Source organism: Mastigoproctus giganteus, chromosome 5 (assembly GCF_048544385.1).
Source record: "Mastigoproctus giganteus isolate SK-2022 chromosome 5, ASM4854438v1, whole genome shotgun sequence".
NCBI lineage: Eukaryota > Metazoa > Arthropoda > Arachnida > Uropygi > Thelyphonidae > Mastigoproctus > Mastigoproctus giganteus.
Window position 1 is genome coordinate 173765547 of NC_143579.1, and position 23415 is coordinate 173788961.

The window sequence follows — 23415 nt, forward strand, 5'->3', positions numbered from 1 at the left end:
GTTGAGTAATTGACGCATACGTAGATGATTTAACAGGAGTTGTAAATTGTTTTTTTGCCTCTTGATATGACACCTTATGCTCTATTTTATATTTCTGAATATTCTTCTCTCGTTTCCATTGATCGCAGTCCTTAGAGAAGGCAGAATGATTTCCATGGCAATTAGGACAGTTTTGAGTTTCCTTGTTACAATCGGTATGTGTGTGTTCTTTAGAACCACAAGCAGCACAAGTGACTACACCTCTGCATACAGCTTGCGAATGACCAAATTTTTGGCACTTGAAGCACCGTACCGGATTGGGAATGTATGGTCGAACATGACATCTGAGGTATCCAGCCTTTATAGTTGTGGGGAGAATTGGTGTTTTAAAAGTCAGTATAACTGTCAGAGTAGAAACAAGCTCTCCATCTCTTTTGATCAAAATTCTTTTGCCGTGGATTACATTTTGGTTGTTTAATTCCTGGACAAGTTCATCTTCCGATACATTTAGGAGATCCCATTCTGATATTACCTCTTTAGAGGAGTTCAAGGTGACATGTGGGGTAACCTTTGTGGGAATTCCACCAAAGGTAGAAATTTTCAGGAGTCTCTCTGCATGTCTGTGTTCATTCATCTCCACTAATAAATCTCCAGATCTTAATCGACGAACCATTTTTGGAGGGCCAGCCACATTTTCAAGACATTTCTGAATCAAAAATGGAGATAACTTACTCAGTGGTTGGTCTGTGGAGGAATGCAATATTAAAAAGAGAGGAGCAGAATAATCTGTCCCTGCTTTTTTTTGTCTCTTGGCATGGGATGGGTTTAAATCATGATCTAGGTCATGCCTATCTGGATCAGTAGATCCGCAGCTGGACTGTTTTGTGTTTTCCGTCACTGATCCTTTTAGCCCTGGGAGAGTGGATTTCTTCTCCCAGACTTCCAGCCCCACCACGTGGAGGCAGGAGCTGTGCCACCAGTGACCAAGAGATTAGTTGTTAGTGTGTTAATAAGTTATTCCTATATACAAAAAGAAAGGTGTCTTGCCTTTCTGTCAAGTGAGCTAACTTCTTTACTTCAGAAGTGCAAAATTAAATAACTTCAGAAAAATAACACTATTCTATAATCAACCGCTCTTTTAAGTAAATCGCTTTCAAATCGCTATAGTCACTCGCTTGGCACTCGGGGCCAACCCTGAGAGAGAGAGAGAGAGAGAGAATCACCAAGAAAGAGAAGAATGATGATATCCAGCTCAGGACCCTGGGTGTGCCAAGCCCATACTCACCAGATGTGAGCCCTTGGGGTTATGCAGTTATCTATATTCAGAGAACCCATCACAAAATATAGATACTGCTTGAAATACATTCTGCCCTATATGACTGGAAACTCCACTGTGAATACTAGACAGTTCAAGTAAAATTCTTTGCCTTTTCTTCTCACAAACTGCTGTTCATCAGAGACAGGCAGGTAGGTGATTATTATTAGCCATATGTTGCAAGGAAGCCAGAGGCTTATGCTGAACCTTTCAAAAAAAAGGGGTTTCTGAGTTACCCAGAGAGAGAGAGAGAGAGAGAGAGAGAGAGAGAGAGAGAGAGAGAGAGAGAGAGAGAGAGAGAGATGATGTTATAGACACAGGTAATTACAGAATTACAGATCTGTTAGTTTAACTTCTGTTCCAGTTAAATTAATGGGGGTACTGGTTAAAGAAGCATTGCAGGATCATCTAGACAAGACTTCAGTTACAGCTCGGACACAGCATGGGTTTGTTAAGGGGAAGTCTTGACTTACTAATTTGATTGGATACTATGATGTAGTCACAAAGTAACTGTTATGCAAAGAATAACTTTGATACCATATATTAGGATCGTAGAAAAGCCTTTGATACTGTTGCATATGGAAGACTGCTGCACAAATTGGAGCAGTGTGGCATTGGAGGCAAATTGCTGATATGGAAAAAGGGATGGTTGAGTGGAAGAAGACAGAGTGGTAATCAATGGACACTGCTCTTCGTGGACTAATGTTATTAGTGGAGTCCCTCAGGGTTCAGAGTTGGGTCCATTGTTTTCTGTATTTATAAATGATATTGATGATGGTATATCAGGCTTTAATCTCCAAGTTTGCAGATGATACGAAGGTTGGCAGGGTTGTTGATGACAGTACACTGCTGCAACAGGATCTCGAAAAGTTGAGCAGATGGGCTGAGAGGTGAAAAATTAAGCTTAACATTGAAAAATGTAAAATACTACATATGGGAAGCAGTAATTCCAGAGTAACATATCAACTCTGTGGTACCACACTGACAGTGGTAGAGAATGAAAAGGACCTGGGGGTAATTGTGCAGGCAGATATGGAGTTTTCTGAGCAGTGCAAATGGTCTGCAAGAGTAGCTCATGGTGTCTTGTTAATGATATACAGGAATTTTTCTAGCAGGGATAAGGAGGTGATTATCCCCATGTATAAGGCAATGGTCAGGCCACACCTTGAGTACTGTATACAGGTCTGGAGGCCTCATTTTAAGAAGGATGTAGAGCTGTTGGAATAAGTATAGAGAAGGGCAACAAGATTTGGGAATGGAACAAAGGGTTGCTCTTACGAAGAAAGGCTTAAGTTTTGCAAATTACAGTGTCTGGAGACTAGGCACCTGTAAGGTGATCTGATTGAGGTGTATAAAGCCTTGAATGGTTTGAGCATGCTCAATGTGGATGGGATTCTTCCTCTTGCTCAGAATAATCGCCTGAGAGGGCATAAATTCAAATCGAGGAAAGACGGTTTTAGGATAGATGTCCGGAAGTTTGCCTTTAGCCAGCGGGTGGTTGATTGCTGGAACAAACTTCCATCTGTCGTTGTAGAAATTGATAGCTTAAATAGAATCAAGGAAGAACTTGACAAGCATTTGAAGCGAGAGGATGGGTGAAATAAGGGTGTTTTTTTTGTTTTTTTTTTTTTGGGCTGATGGTATATAAGCTTGCTTTCTTGCATCATGTGTCTTTTCTAATGCTAATATATACACCGGTGTTCAAAGAAAGTGCATCACCCCTTAAAATTGTAACTGTCGTCCGAATAACATAAGTATATGGAGCCGACCGGGCTAGCCGAGTGGGTAAAAGTACCTGCCCGGCAACCCAAAGGTCGCGGGTTCGATTCCCGCCTCGGGCTTGGATCAAAGTACTGCAAAAACCTTGGGAGGTGCAATATGGCCACAGAAGCCGATGCGCCAACAACTACCAAATCAAAAAAAAAAATAAAATAAAAAAAATAAGTATATGGCAATATTTCTTAGATTGCATCAGATAAGATTGACACGCATAGGTGATGACATAATATTGCATCAGCTGTTACTTTCAGCTATATAAGCACACTCTACAATAGTTGCAGTCATTCATTCCTTGTGTCACGATGGCGAGTTACGTGCAGTTGACACCATGAAGAAAGAGTGCTATTGTTGCTTTACGCAAGGAAAGCTGTTCTTCCTGTCATATTGCTTATAGAGTGTCTTGTAATCAGTCGACAGTGAGTTTCTAAACTAATGAATACTGGTTCTGCTGATAGGAAAAATGGAACCAGATGCAAACGAGTCTCTTCCAAAACAGGACCGCGTTTTGAAGCTCTTATACCTTTAAAACCGTAAAGCTTCTTCGTCTGAGCTGAAAAGAGAATGGGAAGAACATAGGAGTGGTAGCAAGTGCAGTAACAGTCAGAAGATGCCTCTTCAAAAATAGACTTGTAGCTCGTCGTCCTAAGAAGCCCCTCCTCACACAAAAAATGAAAAAGGCCCGATTAATTTAGTGTAAGGAGTATGTCAAATGGACCCCCCCCCCACCCAATCAGTGGAAGTCAGTTATTTTCTTGGATGAAAAGAAATTCAACCTGCATGGATCTGATGGGATGGGAAACAAACAGTTCGCTGAAGACATGGTGAAGAATACCACGCAGACTTTATGGTGTCTACAGTGAAATTCTCTACCAGCCAAATGATATGGGGGTGCATTTCGTATCACAGAGTAGGCCACCTGCAGTTTATAAAAGGTTCCGTAAATGTCAATGGATACCTGGCTATATTGGAAGGCAAATTGCTGCCAACCATTAGAGGCCATTTCAATCTGCCAAGTAACTTGAGGTAACTTTGGTCCTTGAGGTTGTCACAGACATTCTCTCAGATATGCCAGACAAGCTGTTCTTGCTACCTGGGAGTCTAAAACGCTGATGGAACTGATATTCGGGTGACACTTAAGTCAAGTGGACCCAATTTCGGCGAAGTCCGGACGGTCTATGACAGCCAAATCCTCTGCTTGCACCTTCACGATGGTGGGACTGTTAGTAATCCTGGGTATAACCTCCATGCACAAGTACATGGTGGGTGACCACCCAGGTGTGAACCAACGTAAGCAGGGGTCGAGGTGTGGCGCCCACACCACATGGAGGAACGCCGCCCCTCTATGTTACCAGGCAGTACTAGGTGGTAGATGACTCTCATCAACCAGTGAAATACCACCACTTTGCTTATTGGAGGCTTGAAGTGGTGGAATCCATGTTTAGTCTCTAGAGCTAAGTTCCGGTCAACCCTTCCCTATCTCTTCCATCATGCAGTATGATTGATGATTTTTGAGGTTATGATGACTGTCGTGGCGAGATCCAATATTCCTTACATTTCGAGGGTACAGCTCTAAAACGGTGTTCGCAGGCCGGCCGCTAGATAGTACACCGGACCAAACCTATTGGTAACTCTCTAGGAGGCTTCCGGATCAGCTAGTGTATAATCTTGCTACCTCTACTCCTCTACTCTGCCAGATAGTGACTGGAGGGAGTCAGAGTAGTGTGTATGCGGGGAGCATTGTCGAGGCCACGTTACGTCAAGGATCTGGGTATATTCTTACCACATGTACGCCATATCCAAAAATTTTATTACTTCATACAGCATGTCCCACCCACTTTTTCTTACTATTGAATACACCATGAATTGTCAAAATAATAGAGCAAGCTTATCTGCGAAAAGATCTAAACCTCCCAAGGACTTCCTAATTCATTTCACAAATATACGTGGTCTTAATTCCAATCTCAACGATGTCCATTCCCACTTGCAGTCTTCCAAACCCCATGTACTGTTTCTGATTGAATCTCAGTTATCAGTTGATTCAACTACTTCTCATCTCAGATGTCCAAATTATTTGCTGTATGATTCCTTTCGCCTCAAAGGTGGTACTTGTGCATATGTCCGTTCTGATATTCCCTGTCAGAGACTTGGCAATTTGGAATCTCCTCTCTTTGATCTTCTCTGGCTTAAAATCTCTCTACCTCATTGTGTCAAATTCATCTGTTGTCTCTACCGTTCTCCCAACTCCACCAATCACTTGGAGCTCTTTGACTTCCTCTCTTTGCAACTTGACTTTCTCCAGTACAACTTTGCTAACAGTGAGGTAATTTTCCTTGTTGATTTTAATGTTCACAACTCCAGCTGGCTTCCGATTTCTAGTCACACCGACATAGCAGGTCGAGATGCTGAGGCTTTTGCAATTACTAACAACCTAGCACAGATTGTTCATTTACCTACAAGAATACCGGACAATCCTAATCATACAGCCAATACGTTTGATCTTTTTCTCACAAACAACCCTTCTAAGTACACGGTCAAAGTGAGAGGTCCTTTAGGCACTTCAGATCACAACTTGGTGATTGTCTCTTCTCCAATGGAACCTTTATCTCATGGATATTCCCAACCTCGTGTTGTTTGGCATTACAAGAATGCAAAATGGGATGACCTGCGAGACTTCTTTTCCTTGGTCGGATTACTGTTTCAAAACTTCTGATGTCAACATTTGCTCAGATCGTGTCAGTGAAATTACTCTTGCAGGAATGGAATCCTTTATCCCACACTCCACTTTAAAATCTCGTCCTTTATCTAAACCTTGGTTTTCCAATAAATGTGCTAAGGCTGTCCAAGAGAAGAATGTTGCATATCGTAATTGGCTTGTTTCTAATTCTTCAGTTACATTTTCTGCCTACACCAAAGCTCGCAATAATTGTAAAGCAGTTATTAATCAGTCCAAACTAGAGTTTGAACAGGCTAAGAGTAGAAAACTTGCCTCTTGCCCTAATGGTAGCCGAGCATTCTGGTCTCTTGCCAAAGCTATTGGCCACAACTTTCGCCCATCTCTGCTCCCACCTATGTCCAAACCAGATGGTTCTGTTGTCACTTCAGCCAAGGATAAAGCTGACCTGCTAGCCTCCCATTTTTCTTCCAGCTCATGTATTAATGATCTTGGTAAAACACCTCCCACCATTCCTAACACGGTCCATTCAATGCCTCCTGTGGTCTTCCATCAAAAGGATATCAGAAGGATTTTGATGAATCTTGATGCTAAGAAAGCTCCAGGTCCTGATGGTATTTCTCCACTTGTTCTCAAAACTTGTGCTCCTGAACTTACTCCTATTCTTTGCCTTCCTTTTTTCACTTTCTTATTCCAAAGGTGATTTTCCTTCTGCTTGGAAATTTGCTCATATCCAGCCAGTTCCTAAAAAGGGTGACAAATCCCTCCCATCCAATTATCGTCCCATTGCAATTACTTCTACTCTTTCTAAAGTAATGGAGAAATCAATTAACCGCCAACTCTTAAACTACCTAGAAACCTTCCGTCTGATCAACGATCGCCAGTATGGATTCCGTCAGTGTCGATCCACTGGTGATATTCTGGCTTATGTTACCCATTTATGGACTAATTCAATGGAAAGGTTCGGTGAAACACAAGTAGCTGCTCTTGACATCTCAAAGGCTTTTGATCGTGTTTGGCATAAAGGTCTTCTAAACAAGCTTCCATCTTATGGTTTGCCAACTGTTTTTAGTAATTGGTTATCCAGTTTTCTCTCTGATCGCTCACTGAGGGTGATGGTAGATGGCTCTCTGTCTTCTAACTTCTCCACTAATGCCGGTGTCCCCCAAGGTTCAGTTCTTTCCCCCACTCTTTTTCTCTTGTATATCAATGACCTTCTTCCATTGACTGGAAATCCTATCCATAGTTTTGCCGATGATAGCACATTGCATTCAACTTTCCATTTTGAGAAACCTTGTCCTGCTCAATCAGCTTCAACTTCTCGAAAATCTGCTGCCAATTCCTTAAATGCCGATCTTCAGGTAATTCTCCAGTGGGGCAAAGACAACTTAGTTGATTTCAACCCTTCTAAAACTCAGTCTTGTCTTATATCTCGCAAAAAGGATTCTTCTGCTCCTATGCTTATCTTTAGTGACACTCCAATTTCTAGGCAAAATGATATATCTCTTTTGGGGATTACCCTGACTTCTAATCTCTCTTGGCACAAGCACATTACAAATATTGCTTCCTCTGCATCTAAAAAAACTTGGTTTTCTCTTTCGCTCTCGGCGTTACTTTTCTTCCAAACAGCTGCTCACTCTGTATAAATCGCAAATCCGCCCTGCCATGGAATATTGTTCCCACATCTGGGGTGGTGCGCCCAAAACCTCTCTCAGGCTTCTTGATTCCATTCAGAAGAGGGCAGTTAGGTTAATTAAAGATTCATCTCTAACAGAGTCTCTCCACTCGCTTTCTCATAGACGTACTGTTTCTGCTGCATGCCTCTTCTACAGATACTTCCATGGGCACTGTTCTTCTGAATTGGCTTCTATAATTCCCGCTCTCTCTTTCAAAACAGTCCGAACACGTGCCGCCACTAGCCAACATCCATTTGCTGTCCAACTTCAAACCCACAGAACCAACTTTTCATCTTCCTCATTTATTCATTCAACTGCCGTTTTCTGGAACAACCTTCCTTCATACGTATTTCCTGAAAATTACAATCTACAGAAGTTCAAGTCCAATGTCAACAAATATCTTCTTTCGTCTTCTCAACCTTCAACCCAAGCACGGTACTAAGCACTATAGGTTCTAATACCTTTCGTGTTTGGGGTTCTCATAAAAAAAAAAAAAAAAAACTGCATCTTTCATGGTGACTCTGCTTCTTGTCATCGGGGAATAGCTAAAGAAACTACACTTCTGTAGTTTCATTTCTGCATTAGAGGTTCGACAGTAATCTGTTTACATTTGATTACAATTGTTAGCTGGCCAGGAAACAGCACGGACCTGAATCCTATAGAGAACTGTTGGCATAGTGTGGAATCTGCAGTTGCCAGAAAGACACCGAAGACCCTTTGTGAATTATCAGTTGATTATCTTCAGAAATTGATCGTTTCACTGCCTCAATGGTGTACTGCTGTCATCGCAGCATAACAGTAAAAAAAATAGCCAAAAAGGACCAGACACAGTTCAAATAAATATTAGTTTGCACCTGGTGAACTTTTCATTATGTTTTCCCATTTAAAATAATAAACTGAGGCAAATTGAGGGCTTCTGGTAACATTTCAGCCATAATTGTCGTGTTTCCGAAAACTGCTATATAAAGGTTGCAAATGCTCATTTTGTAATATTTTGAGAGCACCTGTCAAATATTATTTAACTTTGCCTTAACTATTAATAAATATCTTTTTGTTTATATTTCTATTTGTGATGCTAGTCATTAATGTAACATACCATCGTGAAAAAGGGTTAGAAATGTGAAATTCCTAGGTATGCACTTTCTTTGAACACCACTGTATATATATACAGTGGAGTCTCATTAATACAAAATTCAAGGACCTAAATTTTCATGTTTTGTAATAACGAGATCCCCCAAAAGTGTTGATATTTTATCACTATTTATTATTATTTATTTTTTTTTTGGTACATACTGTATATCTAATAATAATATCAAAATTAAATTAATAAAAACAAAAGCCTTGTCTAACAATACAATAATAGGAATAACATATTTTTTAAAGATTTTATTTTATTTGTATGATATAAACTAAGAGAAAAGCAATATTAAAGGAAATTAAAATATTGTACAGTATATATTTTGATATATACAATCTTTTAGTATCACAGTAAAAATAATTACGATAATTATAAAAGGAACCATACAAACCATTAACTTTTTAATAAATTAATCTAATTTAAAGAAAGAATCCAATGTTGTTTGAACAGTTTTTGTCCTATATGCATTTTTAACTACAGCACAAACATTATCAAATGCAATAGTTGTTTCTTTATCAACGTTACTGCAGGCCAAGACCTTCTCTATTATGTTCAGTGCATTTTGGGCATCTTTTTTAGATGGCAGTGTGCATGTGTCTTCACATTCGCTGGTAACAAAAACAGCATCATTTTGTTTGGTACCCAGCAGCTCTTCTGGTGTTCGCATTGCAGTGGTAGCAACTTCATCATCCACCTTCACAAACTCTTCAAATTCGCCAACAAAATTCATATGCTCTTTCAAATTCCTCCATTCCACACTGTTGCTATCACATTTGTCTGCTGGACCATATTTTTCGATGATATCCTCTCTAAAGCCACTTTTGAAGCAGTTGATTATAACACTTGATGTAATAGTTTCCCAAGCAATAACAAGATTACAGATAGCATCCAAGACATACCAATTTGGCTGCAAATTGTTCCCTCCTTCTATGTTGCGGATCAAGTACCTTATCAGGCAGGCTCTATGTGCTCCCTTGAGGTTATAAATAATGCCTTGATACAGTGGTTGTGTTAAACTAGTGGTATTGGGGGATAAAAACAGCAGCCGTATATTTGTCAACTTAAATGTCTCAGCAGAATGTGCTGTACAACTGTCTAGAATCATCAAAATGTTCATTTTTTCTGAAGCCATTCTTCTGTCCAATTTTGATAACCAAGACTGAAAAATTTTGACCATAAGCCAAGTACGTCTATTGGTCTCATAATCATGGGGAAGTTGGTTAACTGCTTTAAAACATCTTGGCTTGGAAAACTTACCAATCACAAGTGGGCGTAGTTTTGGCAGCAAATTATAAAATAATCCTGTCTTGTCAAGATTAAAAATATCCTTTGCCTCATATTTTTCAAGGATGGACTGTACAGAACAAAACTAGTCTGTAGCCTTTTCTTTGTCGACTAATCCAGACTCACCGCAAACAATTTGCGAAACCAAGTTATTCCTGTTTTTAAATCTTTGGAGCCAGCCACTGCTGTGTTTGAAGTTGCTAATCCCATGTTTTTGAGCTAGATAATTTGCCTTTTCTTGCAAAATCAGACCTGATATTGGCAAATTAAATGCACGCACGCATTTGTTTGGTACCACTCGAAAAGTTTTGTTTCAAGCTCCTCATGTTTTGCACCACAAATTAGTTTCCTATTTTTCATCGCTGCTCCAGTGTCACACACTTCAAGTCTTTTTTTGGTTTTTCAGTATTGTAGATAAAGTAGGTAAAAGGATGTTGTATTCCTTTGCAATGTCCGTTTTGCTTCTTTCCATCCTATCGACCTCTTTAATTTCCAGGCTTTATTCTGTCCATCTAAATTTTGTTGCCATAACACTGCTAGATAAGATTTAATATAAACAAATTTTAAATTAATTTAAAGACAAGTTCTGAAAAAGACGTCAGCTCAGATAAAATGGCACAAAAAATAGATTGCTGTATACGATAGCAAAAGACTCTTTGAACTGGGGTAACAATTGCAACTGACCTTATTCCCTGGAGAGTGAGGGAGTGCATGTACACAACTTAGAAAAACTTTATTCTTTTGTTAATTTAACAACTCATCCTTCAGAAAGATGTTTTTCAGAGTACACTTGATGTTGTAGCTACTATAAACTGCTTTTGTTTACACAAAACTAATTTCTAACAAGTCAGTGCCATCCTTCGGGAAGTAAGGAGCCAGGTGGCCAGGGGCAATAATTGGATCGCTCTACCAAGATTTGTATTAAACGTACAAAATTACAATATTTATTTCTCATGGGGTAAAAAAGAACTTTGTAATACTTATTAACCGAATTTTGTAATAAACGAATATTTACATATAAAAGCCTATCCTTTCACAGGGGAATGCTATGTTCTTCATATAAACGAGTACTTTGTGTAAACCGAGTTTGTATTAACAAGATTTTACTGTATATATTAATTTTAAAATATTTATTTATTTATTTATTTAAAACAGATAAAATTACTAGTCAGAACAGATTAATGCCATCAGAAATGATTCAACATTACATTTGCCTGATAATATACAAATTCAATAGATATAGCATAAAATGATACCTGTCAGACATTTTATCAGAAACTATCAGCTACCCATATAGAAATTAAATTTCAAAAACAAAATTGGCAGTGAATATCTGCAACATACAAAGGACCCTATCAGCCTTTATATAAAGCAAAGCTAATAATAATCATAATTCCATATTTATAAAATACAAAATCTAACGAGAATACCAAATTTTACCAGTTATTGAATAAGGCTTACATTGAAAACCACGTCACCATGGAGCTAGCACCTCTCAATATATGCCATCAATAGCAACCAAAACTATCTATTTCTGTTAGTTATGTGCCAGCCTAACCCTATTTATGTTATATTAAATATAGTATAAATCATAGGATTAAGTTAAGTTGAAATTTGAGTTGATATAAGTTCATTTAATAATAAGTTACCAGAGGCATATGATCAATAAAGAAAGCTTATACAGCATCTCGCACACACACACACACTTCACCCACCCATTTGTCCAGGTTTCCCTTGAATTTATTTAAGCACTCAACATCCACAACAACCGGTGGATGTTTGTTCCATAAATCAACCACCCGCTGGCTAAAGGAAAGTTCTGGACATATTTTTTTCTTTCTACAACTGTCTTTCCTCAGTTTGAATTTGTGCCCACTTAGGTTCAAAATGTGAGCGAGAGGAAGAATTCCAGCATTGAGCTTGTTAAAACCATTCAAGGCCCTGTACACCTCAATCAGATCACCTCATAGGTGCTTAGTCTCTAGATGCTGCAATTTGCAGAACTTAAGCCATTCTTGGTAAGAGCAACTGTTTATTCCCTTCACCAATCTCGTTGCCCTTCTCTGTACTCATTCCAGCAGCTTTACATCCTGCCAGGCCGCCATAGCCTAGTGGTCAGGCGCGTAGGTGCATAAGTACACGTGCCTTGAGTGACTGGGGTTCAAGCCCGCGACTACTAAATACGGTGCTGTTTCTTGTATTCTATCTATCTTGTGAACTCCTGATCATTTGGTCATCCTGGAGTATAAACAGAAAATTTATTTATTTATTTAAAATGAGGCCTCCAGCCCTGTATTCAGTACTCAAGTTGTGGCCTGACCATCTGCACTGCTCAGAAAACTTCATATCCGAGTGCACAATTATCCCCAGGTCCTTTTCATTTTCTACTACCCTGAGTGTAGTACTACACAGTTGGTACATTACTCTGGGATGACTGCTACCCATATGCAGTACTTTGCATTTATCAATGTTAACTTCAGTTGCCACCTCTCAGCATAATGGCAGTAGTGTACTGTCATTAACAACTCTGCTAATCTTCATATTGTCTGCAAACTTGAACCTCATATGTCTTCATCAATATCATTGATAACTATACAAAACAACAATAGGCCCATCCCTGAACCCTGGAGGATTCCACTAATAACATTAGTATACAAAGAGCGGTGTCCATTAATTACCACTCTGTCTTTTCCCACTCAAAATCTTTATCCATAGCAGCAACTTGCCCTCAATGCCATAGGCTCCAATTTGTACAGTAGCCTTTTATGTGCAATAGTATCAAAAGCTTTCCTGAAATCCAAGTATACGATATCAAAATTACTTTTTGCATCCAGTTCCTTTATGACCACATCGTAGTATCCATTAAAATTGGTCAGACATGACTTCCCCTTAACAAACCCATGCTGTGTCTGAATTATGACTGCAGTCTTGTCTAGATGATCCTGCAATGGTTCTTTAACCTGTGACTCCATTATATTTCCTAGAACAGAAGTTAAACTAACAGGTCTGTAATTACTTGTCACCCTTTGATCCCCTTTGTGAATTGGGGATACAGTTGCACATCTACAGTCCATGAAGATTTCCCGAGCCCAAGGATGCTCTCATAATTATGTCATAAGTTTGCGGTATGTATTTTTAAATTGACTTCCTCTACCATGTTCTCAGGCTGGCTTAGGTAGTCATCTGAAAAGGGGTGATAGTAGGCATTCTTTGTTGGGGGTTTAAGGAGAGAGCTGGTCTTTATGATATGCAGGTGAGAGTAATACAACCAAGCATGCAAGCAAAAGGTGGAACACAAATAAGAACATCTAATTAATTAAACCTTATAATTAAATGAATATTAACAGAGCCAAATGCAGGAAAGCAGCCAGCAAAAAGAATTTGTGCCAACATACACAACTCCTTCACTTGACTTTAAACCTTTTTGTTCTTTTTATCAGGTCTTGAAATGGTAAGCTATCTTCGTCTTAATTCAACTTCACCAATGCATCAATTAAGAGAAAACTGTTTAATTACCTAGAAACTTCTTTCTGTGACCACATAGGAAAATCATATTTGAGTATTTTTAAGACTTTCTTATATTTACAGGTTGTTTCTCTTAACAGGAAAAAATCCTACCAAAAACCACTCTGGTGGGAATAATGTCAGAAATATCCTTCAATTATATGAAAGTTGAACATAGTCTTAACTTCAGGATTTAAACTGGAATTTCACTTTTAGTAGGAAATTGAGTTGATCCATTTTTCTCCACCTCAAGTGGTTTTAGTCTTTATTGGAATGAGTAATTTGGTAAAGTTGATTTTATAGTTTCTGTCTGTATTTCGAAGGGTGCAGCACAAGAAACCTTTGTGCTCTCTCTTTCCCATGTTATTAGGTGAAAAAACAACCCTTTTGTTTTTTATTTTTAGAAAATTTTATTCTGCAAGGTGTCCAAGTTTACCACCATTGAAACATGCTGCAATAATTAAAGACAAACACCAGCCAAGGAATTAAAAATTTTTACTATAAAAATAAAATATAATGAAATACTGTAATACACTATCGGAAGACTAAAATATTACAATAAATTACGATAAAATGTTAAAAATACTGAAGCAATAAAATTATCTAAAATAAACTGGATTAAAAGCGATAAAACCTGAAGCTTTCGGAGACTGCTGTCCTCCTTCAACAGTAGAAGAAGAAGTACTGTTGAAGAAGGAGGACAGCAGTCTCCGAAAGCTTCAGGTTTTATTGCTTTTAATCCAGTTTATTTTAGATAATTTTATTGCTTCAGTATTATTAACTATATTTTTAATGTTTTATCGTAGTTTATTTTATCGTAATTTATTGTAATATTTTAGTCTTCCGATAGTGTATTACAGTATTTCATTATATTTTATTTTTATAGTAAAAATTTAATTCCTTGGCTGGTGTTTGTCTTTAATTATTGCAGTATGGAATTTCCCAGCCCCATAGGCCTGTTTGAAGATATACTGAAACATGCTGTTTATTCTAGGTAAACTAGCTCCAGTCTGGTATGAGCTAGGATATTATTAACCTGTTTGATGCACTTGGATGCATAGGCTAACTTGCTACTGTCTGTCTGGTGTCAACAAGTACCTAATGCAATACCTTAGTTTTGATAACATCAGATTGAATCCCTCAACTGTTGGTCCCTTGTCTTAAAATTTGAGCCAATTTTAAGCCATGTTTTTTAAAATTTGTTTGCTTAATATAGAATTTGCAGGTGCATATTGTACTTGCGGCATATTTTAATTAAAACATTAGATCAGACTTGGAGGAAATTCTTACATAATTATCACCATTCACCTGCGTAATCCTGCCTTTCTCCATGAGCAGTTTATTTATCCTCTTTAAAAACATCCAGTTTTGAGATTGATATTAAAAAAAAAAAAACCCATAATAAACACTGATTTAAGCTACTAAAAGATAAAATTAAGTCTTAAGCCAAAATAATTTTATAAAAACCATTTTTAAGAATATAAAATTATAAAAAAAGAAATAAAAAGCAGCATAAAAATGCAGTGAACTTATGTCGAACTAGAATTTTTTATAACATTAATTAAACCAATTTGTTTATTGTTTCTAACAACCACAAAAAGATATCCATTTTCAGATTTTGTTTATATATATAAGTAATAATTCAGATATTAAGTTTTCTTCATGCTGTTTTGCTATAGGTCTCCTTTATATTTATCAGAATGGAGTAGAAAAGCAGCCCAGTATGCATATAATATGGAAAGAGGAGAAGAATTTAGACATAATATGAAAAAGTATTGTATATTAACAGATCCTGTTCTCATAAGCAGCCTAAAATATACTACACAGGAAGAACTAAAAGATGTAGTAAGATTAATTTCGGGGTTAGATCAGCGAAAAGCTATGCTGTATAAACATGTGGCTACAAAAGTTTTCTTAGATGATGATACAGTCAACCAGGAAATTAATAATGAAGTAAGTTGAAATTTGATTTTGATACAATCTCTGCATGCATTTTGTATTGTCAAAATAAATTATTAAAAAGGAGGGTAACATTCAGAAAACTTGTGTTATTTTAAACATTGTTTATTATACAGGGTGCCTCAAAAATATTGGTACAAACGTTTAGAGGAGGTAGGTAACATCTAAAAGAATGTGAATTGCATAGGAACCCATAACCGGAAACGTCACGGGAAAGTAGTAGCAGAGGCACAAGAAGCAGAAATGACACAAGACAGTAATTAGTGGCAAACATTTGACATAATATTAACAATGGAGTACGAGATGGATGCATTTCCTGATGTTACAACAGATGCTTGAAGGTTCCACCATGAGATGCGATGCATGCGTGACACCGACGCAGCATGGATTGGTGGACACGGTCAAACAGACCTGGAGTTTCTTTGACAGTAGCAGCAGTGCAGACAAGTCTCGCCACGAGATACATTTCCGTCTCCACAGGCGATTCATACACGATAGATTTGAGGGCCCCCCACAGAAAGAAATCAAGGCTCGATAAATCAGGTGAGTGTGGGGACCAGGCAACAGGTCCACCACGGCCAATCCATCGACGCCCAAAACGTCTGTTCAAATGGTCACGAACACACCTTCCATAATGGGCAGTCGCCTTGTCATGTTGAAACCAAATGTTGCGTCTCACATTTGCTGGAACATCATCAAGTAACTCTGGTAGAACTTGTTCAAGAAAGATCCGATATTTAGCGGAGTTCATGGGGGATGGTAACAGGTATGGGCCGACTAAGCAGTCACCGACCATACCTGCTCACACATTTATTGCGAAGCGATGTTGTGTCGCATGGGGGCTCACACCGTGTGGGTTGTCGTGAGCCCACACGTGAGCATTGTGCTGATTGAATAAGCCTCATCCATGAACAAAACATAGGCTGGAAAATTCAAGTCTTGTACACTTTCTTGGAGACACTACTGCGCAAAAGCCACATGTGCAGGATGATCTTGGGGGAGCAGTAACTGAACCCTTTGGAGATGAAAGGGGTGTAAGGAATCGTTGTGCCAGACACGCTGTAAACTGCAACGAGACACTCCTAAGGCAGAGGCAATGGCACGTGTGCTGGTAATAGGATTATTCTGGACGGCATTCAACACACTTTCTTCCATGGCGCGAGTTCGCGTCGAATGTGGTCTGCCCGCACTACTCCTGTTACCTCTAAATGACCCATAATCGCACAAATTTTGATGCACACACGCAAACAAACGGTGGTCTGGTACATGTCTGTCTGGAAAGCATTCTCCATAAATTCATTGAGCGGCTCATCCATTGCCCTCTGCTAATCCATACACTAGGTGCATGTCTGCCAGCTCACAGTTCGTATATCGATGCATGCTCTTCGTGCAGTAACTACTGCTTGAATGAGTAAACCAGAAATTTTCCCTCTCACGAACTGATGAACAGCACCATGTAGTGACTTATGGTGACGTTTCCTATGCGATTCACATTCCTTTAGATGTTACCTACCTCCCCTAAACGTTTGTACCAATATTTTTGAGACACCCTGTAGAAATGCCACTTTAACAAATTTTTCAGCTTTCAGTAAAACATTTTTTGGCCCCGGATGCCAAGCAATAGTGTCCAAGTGATTTTTCTCGGGCAATAAATAGTGATTTTCTGAGTGATCTTGTTCTGTTAAAACTAACTTCTCCAGCTGTTTGATCACTAGGTGGCACCACTCCTGTGTCCCCCACAGTGGGGCCAGAAACCTGGGAGGAAAAGCTCTCATTCCCAGGGCTAAAAGGAGCAATAATTCTCTGAAATTCATTTTATGCATTATTTGCACAAAATGTTTCATTAGGCTAAGTGTAATGTGGAGAGGTGGAAGGAAAATCTGCACTGGACCCACTAATGGGACATTACTGTGCACCACTTATGTGCTTCTTGGAGACCAGTCACATCTGATATAATGGGCTGAGGTCCCTGACCCTGAGGTCACTGGCATGTTAATAGGCTCCAATTCTTAGTTTACTAGTAAAGTAAGAATTTTACCATTTACTGTAAAAGAATGTTGCCAAAACTTTTTTGGTACTTTGATGTTCTTAACTAAGCATTTATGCTTTAGTTTTTTGGCAAGACATACACCTTTAGCTTTGGAGAGGGCAGAGCGCGATTTCTAATGAGGTCATTCAACTTATCTTGAGTGAACAGCTCCATCAGGTGTGTACGTAGAAATGACTGACAATTATCATATCTCTGCTAATTGCACCTCCATTGCATTCAGTTTCGTCATCTAAAGAATCCCGTACAAGCCATGGAGATAGCAGAATTGGGATTAGTTGTTGGTGAATCCAGGTTTTGATAAGCAATATTTTGCTTATTCTTCAGTGAGAATACAGTTATTCTTTTTTCTCTTGAGCTATTTTTGAAAATCCAATTTACAATCACATTACAAAAGTAATATTAAAATCATGGTCTTTTGGCTCCCTCCATGACACAGGTATAGGAGTAGACATTGATTTCTTTCTTTGGGTCAACCATTCACATGATTCATTCATTCATGTGGTGCCCATGCCTTACTCTAGTCACCTAGAGGGTAGGGGACATCCGAATATCCATCATGATTGTGTGCTGTTGCAATTTAGTCAGAAAGAGTTGCACAAATAGCAGAATTTGTTGGGGTGATTTTTTACACTTCTGCAGCATGACAATAACAGCATTTCAGTAATTCAAATCTTCCCTGAAACAATTTATAATCAAATAATTATGTTATAAAATAACAAGGATATGAATATATTCAAACAAACATGAATACAAATGTATTATAAACAAAAATTATACTCATGTAGAGTGGTACTATCAGTCTCATCATGTTCACGTAATCAGGCACAAAAACAGACATGCTAGAGGAAAATCAAACATATTTGTAATCATCATTCAAAGACTATCCATATTTTTTTATTACATATATATTATTTTTCTTTGATGAAAAATATATTTTTACCTGTCTAATTGGTAATTACAAGTGTGTATGCGTAATTTATTACATACACACGTGTGAATAAATTATAATATAATAAATTTTAAATGGGGGTGCATGAAATATGTAGGAGGAGAGAGAGAGAGAGAGAAAAAGAGATAAAATAATGGAGAATTAAATATTAAAAAAAAGTGGAAAACAGGTTAGTTAGCAACACATTAGTTATCAACGCATTATCAAAGGCCTCCGTAGCCAAGTGGTCAGGAGTGGGAGTGCAGTAGTACGCGCTCAAGCTTTGTGTAGACAGAGGTTCAAGCCCCTGACTGCTAAATACTGTCGATCTGCCAACTCGCACTGGACCAGCGTGGCAGATTATGGTCCATTTCCCTCAATTTGAATCGTTGGGGAGGCTTCCATCCTGCAGTGGGTTGACAATGGCTGCAGTTTACATTTTACCTTTTTAGTACCATTCAATACATCCAAATAATCTGCAAGAGCTGTCTGTTACTTGCAGGACCTAATAATAAGCCAGTAGACCTGAATAAGAAAAAATATATTCTAATAATTCATGGGGCATAAATATTAGAATATGAAAGCATACAGACATAAAGAGAAGCAAAGCATATGCCTCTTCTCTTTGTGTGTGTGTGTGTGTGTGTGCGCTTTCATATTATAATTTTTCTAGCCCATGAATTTTTAGTGTAATTGAGAAAGATCGAGGTACTATTGCTATCCTATTTCTTCCCTCACTTTGCCGTTTTTTAAGCTAGGCTATTACATACTCCCTTAACACCCCTACCTCTTCCATTTTATATATACTAAAATTTTGTTAAATTATTACATTTTTCTCACTCAGGCCTACTATTCTATTATTTGATCTTGCAGTTACTGGTAAGTAACAATCAGATAGCTTTTGCTAATTATTATTTGGAGTAATTAAAATTCTTGCAATAATTTTAGTATTAATATTTTGGGGGCTTTCCTTTCAGTTATAGATTAGGGCACACATATCCTTTTTACACATATATATATATATATATATATATATATATATATAAAATTCTCAATATTTTCTTATCTAATATGAAGTCTGATGTAATGTGTAATCATTTATTTGATCTGTTATCAGTTCTATTAAAATTTACTTTACATAATATCATTCTTTGTTTATATGATGGTTCTCAAACTGTGCATCGCGACGCCCTGGGGAGGCACCATAATTTATCAGGGGCTGTAAGATTATGTAAGATTTCCATGGCAAATATTAAAAATGTATTAAGAATGATTATTTTTTTTTTTTTTTCTATTAGATATCTACTACAGTAAACCCCCGCTATTCGCGGGGGTTACGTTCCTGAGAAATGTCTCGAATACCGAAAACGCGAATACTGAGTTATGGCTCCCATAGTAATAAAGGGGTTCCGTTCCAAAGTATGAAATTTATAAGAAAAACTAGTCTAAAATTTTGTCTATGTATGTATTATATGTACCTTCATAATATGACTATGTACATAGACAGTACGTAGTTAAATGCAAGCATATGGCATCGAAATGAAAATAAGAAACAATTTAATATTAAATGTAATATTTATTAGAAATTTCAAACAAATCTTTCAAACCAGCGCCTTTGCTAGCAAAAAAACTTATTCCGCTAGTGCTATCACCAGTTTCGCAAAAGTGTTGATAAAGGAGTTTTGCCTTTTCACGAATGATGAGTGAACTTAACAGAATTTTATTCTGAGTTCGGTCTTCTATCCACAGATTTAGTCTTTTCCGTTTTTTCTAATTTAACATCACGAGTTACAGATCAAATTTTTGAAGCAATTAGCGCGTTTTCACGGACACTACGGCGGATTTTTTCTTCCGATTTTTTGATTGATCGTACCGTGATCGTACCGTTGACTCATTGATTTTGTAGTGTTTTGCCACTGAGACACTTTCACCATTAGAAATTTTATCTAATAACTCAATTTTATTTGCTAATGTCATCACCTTCTTTGATCTTTTCACATTTCTCTTGTTATTCGTAGCTATATTTTTGTGCGGGTTAGAAAGAACTTGTCCACAATAAAGTCACTTTCTTCCGTTAACATACACGAAAAAGTGTTTTACACTGCAAAACGGTAGATTTATCATTTTTGTAAGCATATCAATTTATAAATTGATAAATTTATTCAATTTATAAACATATAAATTAAAAGCAAAAGACGAAACCTTCCATGACAAGCGCATAACACATACTGAACAAGGATTAGCGAGAAACATCCACGCTCGCGATTTTGTCACCCCTCTTCCCCCACCCACTGAGCGCTGTTTTGACCGGGAAAGATAATTTTAGCCACGCCCATGTTTTTTTTATGGCGGAAAATATTCACGGCGCTTTAAAATTCACATTTTTTTAAGGTTTCATTTTATATTAATCGGCGATCGCGAATACGCGAATACAGATACCGCGAATAGCGGGGGTTTACTGTACTATTTGATCTGTGTTATTAGTTTAAATAATAGAAAATATTTGATGAAGAGAACACATCATGTTCCCTGACCGTATTACTACGAGCGACTTGTTCAGGTATTTTTGTACTTTGTTTGACCTTGCACGAGTCTGAATTATTGTATTAACATATTAAAAATAAGAAATTGCATAATTATGTTTTATTTAAGGGAGGCGCCGGGAAAATTTTACAGGGCGGCGTGGGTTCAAAGTTTGAGAACCACTGCTTTATATCTTGAACTGTTTGTTCAAAATTTTGTTTCAATCATTATACTGTACATACATTATTGGCAGACTTAATTTTAATTGCTGCTACAGTGGCAGTTCAACATTAAGTTGCATATTTACACACATCATCATTAAACTTATCAATAATTTAACATGTCATTTGGTAAATGTATATTTTTTTCCCCCTTTTGCTAGACGAAAGTTTTTAAAAAGATAGTTAGCTATCTTAATGATTTTAATCATTCCATAAGAAAGAGCAATACAGACAAGGAAGTTGTAGAGAATGATGTTATAGTTCAGGTAATATTTTTGATATTTTTATAAGTGTAATATGTTATGACAATAAACGTATTGAAAAATTGTGCTCTTAGATTATTTATTTGATAACACTGAAAGAAACTGAGCACCACCTGTGTTAAATATCTCAAGTTATATATCTCACTTCTATAATAAATGATTATGTTAAATGCCATTTATGGCAGCTCATGTTCTGAGAGCACATTTTAGCCTATAATACTATTGTTTGGATCATATCTAAAGGGCAGGGGAGGTATTAGAACTTTTTAAACAGTGGATATTAGGATGTTAAAGGTTACAGTGGAATGAAATTTCCACCACTGTAGAAAATCTGAATGATTTTTAAACTCTAATTGTATTGAAAAGGTATTGGGCTAATAAGTAACCATTCAGTGAATGCACCTATGTAAAAGTGCCCATTTAATAATGACAGAATAGAAAGATTGTTTACAGTTGTTCACATTACAGTATCTTTATTTTGGCACAAAACTATGAATAACACTTTTTTTAATAAACACACCTGAGTATATGTATATTTTCCCCCCCTTTGATAGATGAAAGTTTTTAAAAAGATAGTCTATTGTAATCATTTTGCATGAGCAGGCATGTGGCATACCATTCAGTATTTATATTTTAACACAATAATACAACAAAAGCACAAGTACATATTAAAAGCTAAACAATGGCTAAAGAAGTTCAGTGATCTCCATTTAACCAGCCAGTGAAACGCAAACTAAAAAAAAAAAAAAAAAAAAGGAGGGGGGGGGGGCATCTTAGAATGCATTTTTGAGGGAAATTTCAAAAATTTTTCACTAAAATTTATTTTTTGATCAAAGCAGTGGTCATTAAAATCTTGTGATCGATAATTTTATTTTTTTTATTTCATAATATTAAGTGCTGATTTCAGTTGTGCATACTGGCTTTTGCATAGTACCCTTTAAGTTTATAGTGCTGCTACATTAGAATATTTGTGGTTATTATTTTGGTTCTTTAAAAATCAATTATTAATAAATATTTTAAATCAATTATCGCATTGTTAGTTACAAAGTTAAAGTAACCATATAGTTTGAGAAGGGTAGTATGGCTTCAGAGTGACTGTCTTAGTATCATGAAAAGATAAGTAAATCATCACATTTCTACTAGTTTTGCCATATAATGTCAAGATAAAGAATAGTCATCCATGTTCTGGGCAACAATGCAGAATAAGATATCAAATGGTACAGTCTGTTCAGCTGACCGGGCTAGCCGAGTGGGTAAAGTACCTGCCCGGCAACCCAAAGGTCGCGGGTTCGATTCCCGCCTCGGGCTTGGATCAAAGTACTGCAAAAACCTTGGGAGGTGCAATATGGCCACAGAAGCCGATGCGCCAACAACTACCAAATCAAAAAAAAAAAAAAAAAAAAAACAGTCTGTTCTGCTATAACGCAGTACATCTGTTCATAAAAATTTTTGCATTACATGGCTTTTGGGAAAAATAGGGATGGGGCAGAGCACTCAAAAAAATGTTCAGTGTGGTAAGTAAAACACTAAAAAAAGTTAGAAACCCAATAAAATTGCTAACACAGGTTTAAACATCTTAAATAATTAAATGTTACAGTAAATATAGCACTGTAATATATACATACTAATTGATATTTCTGTTCACTGCCATTTTTTTTTTATTGTAAAATCTTCTTCAAGAGGAGTGTTTCCATTTACAATGGGTTTCCTCGGCCTACAAGTTATTTCTTGTTAGGAATTTTTTCCTGCCATAAAGTGCGGTTCAAGGTGTCTTGGTCGGTTAAGCCTCGGGCTGTCATGCACTCCCGTACTCCATCCATCCATGTCCTTTTCTTCTCCTTCTTCCAGGAGGTATCCATTCCAGGATAGCCTTTGGATATCTGTTTTCTTGCATCCGTTTTACATGTCCATACCATGTTAGACGCTTTTCTTTGATGGTGTCAATAATAGTCTTTTTCACTTCCATTTTTTCCTTTATTACTTCATTCCGTTTTCTGTCTCTTCTAGAGGTTCCTGCTGAGCATGTCCAAAAATCCATTTCTGTGGAGAGCAATTTGTTTTCCACTCGCCTATTCAATGTCCAGGTTTCCGCTCCATACAATAGAAGACTTTGTACAATCGTTTG

General features: G+C 37.4%; 1 protein-coding gene across 1 annotated transcript in view; it reads left to right on the plus strand.

Moving 5' to 3' along the window:
* The window catches only part of LOC150085854 (deoxynucleoside triphosphate triphosphohydrolase SAMHD1-like), a 207060-nt gene that overhangs the window by 170025 nt on the left and 13620 nt on the right, over positions 1-23415 (plus strand). Inside the window, exons 9-10 of the mRNA XM_090374716.1 lie at positions 15026-15299; positions 21189-21293. Of these exons, the coding sequence (XP_090230842.1) occupies positions 15026-15299; positions 21189-21293 (379 nt within the window). The remainder of the gene's footprint in view (positions 1-15025; positions 15300-21188; positions 21294-23415) is intronic.